This window comes from Ciconia boyciana, chromosome 26, assembly GCF_034638445.1.
Source record: "Ciconia boyciana chromosome 26, ASM3463844v1, whole genome shotgun sequence".
Lineage (NCBI taxonomy): Eukaryota > Metazoa > Chordata > Aves > Ciconiiformes > Ciconiidae > Ciconia > Ciconia boyciana.
The window spans coordinates 1,524,886-1,537,170 of record NC_132959.1 but is presented as its reverse complement, the minus strand read 5'-3'; the positions used below and the strand labels follow the sequence as shown (position 1 = coordinate 1,537,170).

The following is a 12,285-nucleotide window of genomic DNA, read 5'->3' as shown; positions in this document are numbered from 1 at the left end:
ACTAGGAAATTCAGTAACAGGTAATTATGTCTTTTGTCTCGTGAGGTGAGTTAATCAAGATGTCCACCCTAAAATGATGACAGACACAATAATAAAGAACAAGATGGGGTGTTAACGAAATAGTGTCTAATTAGGCCATCAGGGTGAGCCATGTCTTGGGAGATCCAGTTCAGCAACTTCTGAATCACACCAAGACATGAAATCCAGGAGTGCAATAGTTTCCTCAGATCATTTTCTCTGTGCACAAAGGTTTAAAGTACTGGATGGAGAAAAATCAAAGAGCATCCATGCAGATGTGAGGTGAGGATCACAGTGAGCAATTCACATCCTGAGCTGAGGTTCTCTGCAGTGGTCTTGACTTCTAACAAAGCTGATCCTTTTTTTTCAAACTGAAGCCATACAGCTTCAGGACCCTTAAAGGTATTGAGACACTCATCTCAATAATAAACCAGATAAAGTTGACAGCTATAGACCTCCATTCGGAGCTGCTAGCATAACTGCTGCATACCTCCCAGGGTATCTTGGACTTTTGGGGACTTAATTACCTGATCAGCACTCGCAAGGCCACTGATGGGCTAATAGCAGCACAGCACCTACCCAAGCTGTTTGGGAGCTGGAGTAGCATTTTCTGTCTAGGAAGGATGGGCTCGGGCCAGTATTTCTCTCACTTGTGGTGTTATGTTCCCTGGAATTCGTGGTACAACTTCTGTATCGACTGGGAGCTGAGCTGGGCTCCACCAGCTGAGAGCTGAGAAGCTGCTTAGCTTCACGTTCACTGTAAAGCCACCTTACTCAATGCACGTTTCTCCCGTAGTTTCCCAAATGTTTCAGTAAGGCAGGTTTCACTGCATATGGCATTTGCCTCTAAAAATAGTCTTTGTGCAATTCACATGGAAAGGGAAAGCAATTACACCTCTACTATGGGAAAAACATTCACTCCCTTTCCACGGGCTGACTTCAGAGCCTCTTCGATGGTAATTACCATCATTTTTCTGCTGAGGTTGCTGACATGGAGGTGAAGTGACCTCCCCGAGCCTCTCCAGACCTGTATCCAAACCAGTGTTTAAGGTCAGGACGGCCCCACCTTCTGATCTCCAGACAGGGTTCAGGTCGTCTCCCTTCCAGCTATGGAAAGTGATTTTCTTTAATCGCTCGATGTTGCAAGTTGAGGCTGGAAATTTGACACCTAAATATTCCAGAAACCTCACTGCTTGCTTAAATAAAAGCAATGTCTCAACACAGAGCCATGGCTGTACAGACTGTAACAGTCTTTGCCTCAACACTGCTCCACAAGTGCTACGTGCCCTGTTTCTCTCAGGTGCTCTAATTGATGGACATAACAAAGGTTAATGAAGCTCTGACCTGAAGATCATATTCACTTGTGAGTATTGCACAAATATTCAAATGCAATGTTTGATCTAATGAAATGCACTGTCTCCTTTCAAACCCAGCAGCTCTGTCCTCCTCAGGCCAACAAGTGCAATGATAAAACCAACTTTTTTTATGAGTCTAAGCTCATTCCCTCTATCTTCCTGCTTTGAAGGGCTATATTCCAGGAGCATATCTCAGCAGAAGGGCTATTTTGATAACCACGAAGCGTGATGCTACCTAGAAAGTGGACAGGCAGGTTCTCCGCTGCTGGAAAGTGTCCTAGTTCCTGCCTTCAGCAGAGCTACAACTGCAATTTGTACCAGCAGAGCAGCAGGTAAGGCCTGAGTCAGGGTTAGGTCTTGGGCTGGGATATTCCCCACTCTAGCAAAGGCTGGCAACTAAAACTAAGCAGCTTCCAGAGCCAGCCAGGCAGGCAGCCAGGCAGGCAGCAAGGCAGGGCCCCACCTGCCGTGAGGTAAGAAAGGAAGTTGCATGGATGAAGTCACGCTATAGGAGAAGAAGATGTGGTCTAAAATTCAGGTGTTCTGTCCTTCAGTTGCCAAACGATTATTAACATAGGAAGTTACACCACAGCTAGAAACAGCTTCTTACATTTGCAGCCCAGGAATCCCAACCGGTGACCCAGCTCAGCCTGTTGTAACGATTGCATCTGGACTGCATGCTCTGATAAAAGCTCTGGTAAAATGGTGGGGACAGGACAAAGATAGTCCCAAGACAACCAAATATGATGAAATTCACCTCTGTGTGGGATGCGTCGTCTCCGCTGCTGAAAATAATCCTACCATCAGAAATGAGGACTGTTTGACTTGTATCCTGATAGCTCCCTGAGATTTTGAGGGTAATAGTCAGTGAGCTATTTTCACTCAATAAACTTTTTTTACATGGAATAATGGTTAGGGAATAAACTGTATACGCTACAAGCTCCCTTTATTTTACATGTAGATTGAAACATCTTTTCAAATGCCATTCTGGCACCTAAATGCGACGAGTGTCCAAATTCCATTTGGATGTGATAAATCTTGTATACTATTAAAAAATCCCTTTACTTTTCACATGATACATGGAGATAAACTCAGTTCCCTCTTCTGTCACATTTAGATGGGTGGGAGCTGCATCTTCTGTACCACGGAAAATAACATGCATTCAAAATTATCTGTTCTGAAATGAAAGAAGAATGAAATCTATGAAGAACTTCATGGGAAAAAAAATAAACCCATCCATCACGAGTTTATAGAATCACAAGAAAGTCACTTTAGAAAACTCATTCATGAAAAGCAGGTGAGAGAAGTACGGATTAGCCTCCCATCTTAAACTACAAATACATCCTAAGAAGCAGGGGCATTAACTGACATGAAGTGACTCAGTTGCATGGGTTGAAGTGGAACCGTGCTGCTTAACACCACACCAAGACCCCTGATCTCAATGGGGTCTGCAATGAATGTGTTAACCTGAGGGTACGACCTTTATTCACACAGAAAGTTTTTTTCTAAATTGGAGTAGTCAGAAAGGGGATTAAAATGCATTCTGCACCGAAAGCCTCTTCACAATGCCTACGTGTAAAACAAGTCTGTGGAGGAAATGCACAACGGCAGTTGTGAAAGAATGAGCTCATTACCCAGGAGGACTCATTCCCAGAAGGCAGGGCTTTGAAACCATATAAAAGTTCTCAAATCTCTGTGCTCCACCATCCACTTGACTTGGTGCTTCTCCCTGTTGACTGGTTGGGTAAGTCAGAGAATACTGATACTTTTTTGTGATGTCTATAATTTTACTGCTTGGCTTAATGTAGGCAGACTTTTTAAAGAAGTGTTTAATTTGATACCTTTGAATATGCAAAAGATTCCTGCAAAGAAGAGAAATCGTGGGCATTGGGGTAGGACAAGCAGTCTTGGAATGACTCTGCAAGGCAAATTCAGATTGCATGTAAATCTGAGGATAGTTAAGTACTAAATTAGACCCTTTCTGAAGAAGAGATTCGATAAAATTATATTGGTTTAAGTATAACTGATCCTGCCTTTAGGGAAGGAGAAGGTCTAAATGGCCTCCTAAAGCTCCTTCCAAATCTATTTTCTGTGATTCTGCTATTTATAACAAGAATATTTTTAAAACTTCAATTTCATTGAAGAATTATTTTGTAAAAGATAGATTTGGGAGTATGAGGGGCTGTAGGGAGCAGAAGAGTGAAAGTATTCCTAGTGTGGCATCTCATTCATGCTAACCATGTCAAGAGCAATATATTAATTTGGTTTAAGATCTTATCGGGTCCTTATAAAGAAAATAGCAGGAGACAAGTGATACTGATCTGGAGGATCTAGGAGGATGTAGAAGAGAGCAATGAATTTGCTTTGAAGATGTGCTGAGAGGAGTAGGCAACATGGGGCAGGGAGAACAAACTTGCACACTCTCACATGAACTGTGTTGGTGCTAGTCCTCTGTTGAGGGGACTTAAAAATGCCTCTTCCAACCAACACTTCTGTGATTCTAACCTTTTACTTGTGCCCTTAGATTGTCTTTAGAAAAACAGCAACACAGGCTTTACCAAAGACACAGCACCAGTGCAGCTGAGCCTGGTGCCTGCCTTCAGAAGCCCACAAAACAGGGGCAGTTTCATAAATTGTTAGGAAAATCCATTTGGCCTGTTGCACATTACTGGCCTTGGGAGAAGAAATCGCTCCTAATTGTTCTGATTCATGCAAGCTACATGTATTATTAGTGGCCATGACAATCCAGAAACATAGGGACGCATTACCACTGCTAATTCTTTCCCTGACAGTTGGAAGGACTGTGCCACAGGTAACCTCAATCCATTACATCATCATTAAGTCAGAGTGAAACCAGAGCAAGAGGAGGAGTTGGCCTATTGTTACTGTAAGGACTTTTAATACTAAAGAAAGAGATCAGCTTACTGGTGAGGTCCACCTCGAGGCCTTAACATCTCAGGTTTCTAATTCCAAGTAAGATCTGAAAATCATTTTAAAAGGGGCAAAATCAAATGAAGTATTTCAGTTTTGTCAACATAAAATATCCTGTTGGGCCCAGATTTATATTTTTCTACTTTTTGATACACGAAACATTTTTAAATGTCTGTGTTCAGCATTCATTTTTTATTATTATTATTTTTACTTTCTGAAACTGCTATCGAACCAGCAGATCTGTTATTTGCCAGCTCCTCTCATCAGTTCCCCAGGACAGAAATGAAAGGAAGTTAACACATTGGGAAGAGCTAAGCAACAGGAGGAAGAGCTCTGAAGTGTAAATCAGCTCCAAGTTCAAAGGAGTGGCTCTACCTCAGTTAGACCTGACAGGGCTGTCCCACATTGCAGAACAGAAAGGAGGAACAAGATAAGACAGAGTCAGAGCAGGAGCTGAAAGGCAGGATAAAAAAAAAAGAGCAAATCATAATTCTTTCTGAGCCAACCTGCCTTGGGAAACCAAGGATAAACTAAGAGAACTTTACTCTTGCAGCTGATTCATGTTTCTTACAATTGTTTCACCCTTATCCCAATGCAGTTCATTTAGCAGACACAATAACACTCTGACATTTCTTTCAGATAATCTTGTTTCCTGCAAAGATGTCTTTGAATCAAATGCAAATCAAGCAGGAAATCACCCTCCCACCTGGCCTGAGCAAAACCATCTCAAAGCAAAGCCAAGAGCCTGTGCCATGCACTGATCCAGTCCAATGTCCACAGCAGCAACCTGAAGTCCAAGTCCCAACACCTTGCCCAGAACCAGTCCCAGTAGTAGTGGTACCATGCCCAGAAAAAACAGTGCCATTGCCAACACCGGTGGTGGAACCAGGCAAGGGAGAAACACCAGCGGTCGTAATACCCAAGTGTCCACCCCAGGAGCAGCAGCAGCAACAGCAATGCAAGCTACCACCAACTTTCCCACCTGTATCATGCCCTGAGCCAGTTCCATGCTCCGAAGAGAAATCAGCGTGCAAAGAGCTGCCTGTGCCAGCCCCTGTTTCCTGCTCTGAACCAACTCCATGTGTGCTGGAGAAGCAGGAATGCAAGGAGATCCCTGTGCCAGTTCCTGTTACCTGCTCAGAGGCTGCAGCATGTCCCCAGGAGAAGCAGCAATGCAAGGAGATCCCTGTGCCAATCCCTGTTCCATCCCCTGAACCTGCACCATGTCCCCAGGAGAAGCAGGAGTGCAAGGAGATCCCTGTTCCCACCCCATGCCCTCCAGAAAAGCAGGAGTGCAAGGAGACCCCTGTGCCAATCCCTGTTCCGTGCCCTGAACCCACACCATGTGCCCAAGAAAAGCAGCAGTGCAAGGAGATCCCTGTGCCAATCCCTGTTCCATGCCCTGAACCTGCACCGTGTCCTCAGGAGAAGCAAGAATGCAAGGAGATCCCCGTGCCAATCCCTGTTCCATCCCCTGAACCTGCACCACATCCCCAGGAGAAGCAGGAGTGCAAGGAGATCCCTGTGCCTACCCCGTGCCCTCCAGAGAAGCAGGAGTGCAAAGAGATCCCTGTGCCAATCCCTGCTCCCTGCCCTGAGCCAGAGAAGTGTCCTCCCATCGAGCAGCAGCAGGTGAAGCAGCCCAACCAGTGGCCACCCATGCAGAAGTAACTTGCAGCTGACAAGGGAAGCCCTGAAGAGAGAAGAAGATTGCGAACCCAGACCTCCTCTCCCCGTGTCTCACAACCAGAGGTCATTTGCCACCACCACCCTTTTATTCACTGCAGAATTTCTGTTAAGACGCACAGCTTCCAATTCCCCCCCGCAGCTAACGCTAGCATTACCCTATACTAACAGCCATATGCTAACTGACACGTCAGGACTTTCAATAGATAATAAGGCTTCAAGCGGTGTCGTAGGCACGTGCGTTCAGCTTTCCAGCGGCCTGAATTTCTGCCCTCTCCCAATCATCCCGCTGGCTTTTAATGGCCCAGAGAGAGACCAAAGAGCATGATGGCACGCACGAGTCAGGTTCATTAAGCTAAATGTTCAAGCTTAACACAAATGCAGTTAGGGACCTAGAGCTCATCGTCCAGACCCACACGCTGCCTCCTGGTTTTCATGCCTTCCTCCCCAGCTCCCTGTATGCAAATGCCATCTCCCACCTTGCATTTAGGGTTTTTGCCTATTAATAATAGGATTTGAGGTTTGTGCAGAACCCGCTGCTAAGGGGTTCTGGTCATTGGCAACAAGACTTTCTGAATCATGCATCCATAGTGCTGAATACTTTATGCAATTAAAAAAATCCATTGGGCTAGAGGAAATAGAAAGATTTTTACAAAAGAGCCAACACCTCTTAATTATCTGCTTAGCTGAATTGGTAGTAATCAGTGCTTTCCTCAGAGAGCTCACCTTGGATTTTCTAGGATGTGTAAAAGAACAGCTCGAGGTGAGATTATTTATGGAAAATATATAGATAATTAAATCCAATCCAGACATGTTTTGAAATCGATTAACCTCAGGCGTGGCTTCCATCTATTAGACAGGGTAAAGGAGGAAGCATACATAATGCTGTCTCAATTACACCCTGGAACATGTTCCACCACACAGTGTTGTTGCATATGTATTTGGTACTTATCTCTAATTATTTTAGGCTGATATTGTATCCAGGATTTATTTCACTGTGAAAATCGACAATAAATATGACTTTGAATACCAAGTTGTGGAGATCTTTAATAGCGTCTGCTTAAAAAGATGAAAAGGAGCCTCAGCTTGCAATAGTCCATCATTTTTTAAGTTCAAAGTTGGGTGAACCAGGACTTGGAAACTTGGGTGCTCGCCGGGGACCCTGGGTCCACTGCTCCTCTCCAGGTGCCCAGGTTAGAGAACCTGCAAGAGTCCCTGCACTGTGCCAGTCCTGGGCTCGCCGATAGCACTGGAACACCTCTCAGCAAAACACCCCGTCCCAGAGCACAGCACACGGCATCGGCTCACACCGAGCTGTCCCCATGGTCAATCTGCCCAATTTAAACATATTCACGGCCACTCTGTGACCTTCAGCAGACATAAGGCAGGGACATATCTATGAGGCAGGTTGCAAGCACAAGCAAAAGAATTTTTCCCACACTTCAGATGAGTCAGGAGTGATGTAATCTCACTAGTTTGGCCCTGTACCTGTTAGATGGGTGTTAGATACATCCAACCTCATCATCTGATCGCAGAATCACACTGAGAAACGCAGCTTCTAGTTTGCAGAGCAAGCTTATGTCTGTCTGCCAGGCACGAATATCATCTCACTCAACAGTTTCTGTATTTATAATTTTCCTCCTCTACTCTGCCATACAGCTGACTATAAATCAATTAGCCAAGCCAGTATGTCCTACTGAGAACCCAAAGCATTCTGAATCCTTTCTGGTTCTTTTAAAATGGAAAGTATTCATTCTGAGCAAGCTTCCTTTCAGTGTTAAGAACTTCCAAACACTATTTTCCTCTCAGCAGTTATAGTATAGTTGAGACTCTAAAACCACGATTAATTGCTTCGATAGACCCACAAGAATACACTTCAGAACATATATCTTGCAGAAAACTGAGTTTCCCCAGTTTGCTCCGGTTCAGGATGAAAACAACTTGCAAGATTGCCCTGAGGTGGGAAGCACATTGATCCTGAGCCAGTTTTGACACCCAGGCAGCAGCTCTGCCCCAAAGGGCCCTGAATTTAAATGGTCTTTCTAGAAATTGTGGTCATTTTGTGTCCTGTTTGCTCTAAACATTTCACATTTCTAGTTGACTTGGTCATCATACTAATAGCTGTCAGTTTCTAGATCTATCTGAAATAAAAAATATGGACAAATAATTCCTTAGGAAATCTGGAAGGCCCTGTGCATGTGTACCTTATATATAAGTGTATGTTTAAAGGTAATTCTTTAGCTAATAAAAGAAAGCAGAAGAAAATGAATGACACTAGTAAAGTGGAAAAAAAAAAAACCAATCAGGAAGCAAGTAATGAGGTTACTTATAATTTTATTGTAGCATGTCCCAAATTAAAGAACAGAAGACAACAGTCCCCCAATTTTTCTTTTTTATAGTAGAGTTTGAATAAATCCAAGTTAATGAATTGCATCTCTTTGTAAAGTAATTTCTGCTTGCGAACAAAGGAGGCATACTGCAAATTTCTAGCTATTCTGGCAGAGCCAGCAGACAGAAGGAAAGCTTGGAAATAAGCATTTGCATCTTCCATGGCACTTTGTGGCCACTGCTGTTAGTGCTACTTCTGCTTTGGGCATTGCTGCTGCTGCTGCTGCGGGATGCTCTTCACAGGACATTTGGCTTGCCCTTTTGGGGGCTGGCATTGCTCCACACACTTTGGAGGACACTTTTCCTGGCACTTTGAAGGTATTTGCTGCTGCTGTTTCTGCTGGTGGGAAGACATCTTTGCTAAGCCTAGAAGAAAACCAAGGTGCCATTTCAGTTATTTTAAGCCCTACACATTTCTCCTTTTTGGATATTACAGTTTCAGTCAGTTATTCAGCTTTGACATCAAACCAACAGTGAAGAGCTGTTAAAAGTTAATCCTACCAGCAAAACCACAAAAAACCCACCCCATGGAAATCCCTGAGGATGCTACTGTTCAGACCAAATTTGTGTTGGTGACTCCAGTTTGCTGTAGCTGCCCTGTATTGTTTTTCTGGGCTCCTGTCACAGTTAGCCTCTATGGAGATCAGCCACTCTGCTGAGGCCTCAGGGCATAACTGTATGTAAGCATAAATTAATATAAGAGGCAAGCACCATCCTAACAAAGTTGCAATCCAAACAGGTAAGTGGCTACAGAGGTGGAGGGAAGAGAAACAATGAGAGGGGTTTTTCTTCTTTCCCTCTGCTCGCTATTTTCTGAACATTTCAACTTGGACGAGCTAAGAAGCAGTACAAATTTTAATGAAAGCATGCTTAGTTCAAGGAGAACCTCAGAACAATACTTAGAACTAGTCAAAGAAGAGCAGACAGCTTGTGACATTTCAGTATTGCAAAAGGTTTTGAAAGAGAGAATCCATTTGATAACAAATCCCTTTGGGCAACCAGCCATATCTCTGCTCAGTTCATTGAGAGCCTCAGAGCAGGAGCCATGTCTCTGGCCATTAAATGCAGGTGAACTGTCCTCCTGCTCAGTGATGGTATGATTTTATACCAAGAAGTGAAACTCAGAGCCCCAGAGATCCAGGGGACTGCAGCAATTAGCCCATGGCTGCTTGACAAACACAAAACAAGCTGCCAATGGATGCCATCCTTTGGTAGCTGATACACAATGCCTAATGGTTATCTACAAGGATTCTTCTCAGTTGGGAGAAAATTATGAGGGTTGACAGGGGTTTGCTGGTCCAAAGAGTCAGCAAGCCACTGTCTGGAGCCTCAGAAAGTCTCTAAAATAACATAATATGGCTTTCACCTGTATGGAGGTAAAATTGCCAGGGATATGAGCTGAAACTGTTACTAGAGAAACAAAATAAAGAAAAATCACCCCATCTCTCAAGAACAGAGAACCAGAAACCCCCACCTGTATAGCTAAATGTGCACAGAAGAACTCACCTGGTGTCTCCTACTGCTGGAGGAAGAGAAGAAGCAACCACTCAGATTAATGAGCCTCCCCAATGGGAGGCTTTTATATGCTTTCAGAAGTCAGCCCCGTTTGCTGATGACAACAGATTAACTTGATGACCAGAATCTTTCACAACCAGAACCTGCTCCACTGACACCTCCATACACCTGGACTTCAGTCAAGGTCTTTGAGATGCTTCCTCTTTCAGGTGTGGGGGTTTTGTTGTTTTTAATGCAAGGCACACCCAATCTGGTAATAACTGGCTAATTTATTAATAATTCGTCTTGTCCCAACCCTGGGCAAAGATCCCACGATTGAACTCAGATTTGAGAGATGGCTCAGTTCCGCTCCGGAGTTAGCAGAACATGTTTGCATGAAGTTAAGGTGTTTCCTGAGAGTTTTGTCTGTGATCACCAGGACAGATCTCCAGCTGGCATAATTCTAAGTGGGGTGGGGGAGGTCTATGTGCTACATCCCAGCTCCTGGGAAGAGCAACAGGTCTGTGTTTGGCAGTCTGTGTTTTGGGGTTTTTCTTCTGCCCTCCTCTATATTCCTTCCCCAAAAGGAGAATGAAACATTTTATATTGCCAAGAAATTAGAAAGCTTTCCTCTTATTTTTTTTCTTGCACTTTCACGTAGCTTTTCACTGAAGCAACTAAAACTTCTTTTTTACAAACACTGGGTTTGGCTTGCTGAAGTTGTGGCAGAATTTCTTTCTTCTGGGGATGGATCCATGCTTCAGAAAAATATCAATCCCTTGAAATTTTTCCAAGGAAGGAACAGAGAAAATGTTTCAACTGAAACATTGTCTTTAGCTCTAATGGAAAAGGTAGTTCAATCCTCCCTTGAGTATTCCTCAATGCTATGCCCTGTGGGGTCATATTCAGCCCTATGAACTACAGTCCAGTCTCCACTACAGATGTGTGATACACGGAGAGATGATGGTCCCGGCTTCCACTGGGTGTAGGAGAGCAGAAGGTGCTAATGGAAAAACCATCATCCCATACCTTAACATCCCTTGCTCATGCCTGATTTACCAGGGGTCTTAATGACCCCGAGGCTGACATGGACCAGAGGTTACTAATTTGTTGTAAATATATAGGAGAATCTTAGCAATGCTCAGAACCAAGCACAGGTGCATAGGAGAGCAGTGTGTCAGGGCGTTTGCAACACATTTTCCTCCAGCCACAGGAAGAGTAATGAGCACAAACCAACAGGTCTCTTCTGCCACTTCCTCTGGGGTTTTCAGAGCTGCATGCTCCCATCTATGATTACTGCGCCTGGTGCAATGCTCACAGCAGAGAGGGAGAGAAGAAACAATTTTAAATGACTAACACAGCTGATAGAGCTGGATGAAGATGCTTGGAAATCAGTCATAAGTGACTAACCTATGGGATGGATCTCATTAGTAGCTGCATATGACTTCTTGACTAAGACTTTTTCCATGCCTGAAAGCGGGCACTGACGCTACGCATGTGGCAGCAGCAAGCAGTTATTAGCGAGGCAGAGTTCATTGCTGAATGCCCAAAGGTTTGCATTCAACAGTAGGAATTAGAGGTGCACGTTCCTAGTCTCCCCCTCCGTTTTCGTGCTGTTGAGTATCTGGTCCACCTACACCCGCTTGGTCTATCTATCTGAACTGAAAGGTCTGTTCAGGTGTAGAATTTGTTTGCTTTACTGAGACGTGTTTTGCCTATCATTATTAGTGTTTGATGGTGTCACCTTTTGGTGTTGACTGAAAGAACACAAAAAGGAATCTACTGTCAAACTCTCTACACCTGCACACAAGGTTTCATTAAAAGCTGATTTGGTAACAGTGTTTACACACACCTAAATATAACTCTTTTCTTTTCTAGATTAGATATTCTCCACCCTTGCCATAATGATATGGTAGGTGGATAGCAATTCTCTACATCCCAGACATGGAAATTGCACGGCCATCACAGAGACAGAGGTAAGCAAGTCACGTGCACGGTGTGGAAGACAATGGGAGCATTAACTCTGAAACTCAGCTTTTACATGGGTATAACATCCCTCCAGACAATGGGCCTCCTTCAGTTTCAGAATTATGACTCTAAATAAAGAAGATGCATTTATAAGTGAATTAAAATGTTATTGTACCTGCCAGACATTAATGAACCTGAAATGCCAACCACTCACTCAGGGATGTGACTTCTCCTCGTTGCAGATGGGGAACGGATAGATAACAAGAGTGAGACCTGCCCAAAGCCACACAAAGTATCTGCAGCAAACCTGGGAACCAAACTGCAATCTTGCAGGGCTCAGACTTGTTCCTGAACCACAAAAAGATTCATCTCCTGAAGCCAAATCCCCTACTTTCTATATTTAGTCAGTGAGGATCATGGGAAGAATTCATCAAAAATACCATTT

General features: G+C 43.9%; 1 protein-coding gene across 1 annotated transcript; it reads left to right on the top strand.

Moving 5' to 3' along the window:
• Positions 1 to 4,964: 4,964 nt before the first annotated feature.
• On the top strand, positions 4,965 to 5,975 carry LOC140644173 (uncharacterized). The gene is made up of 2 exons (XM_072846757.1): positions 4,965 to 5,828; positions 5,871 to 5,975. Exons 1-2 carry the CDS (start codon positions 4,965 to 4,967, stop codon positions 5,973 to 5,975), a joined length of 969 nt encoding a protein of 322 aa, XP_072702858.1.
• Positions 5,976 to 12,285: the final 6,310 nt, after the last annotated feature.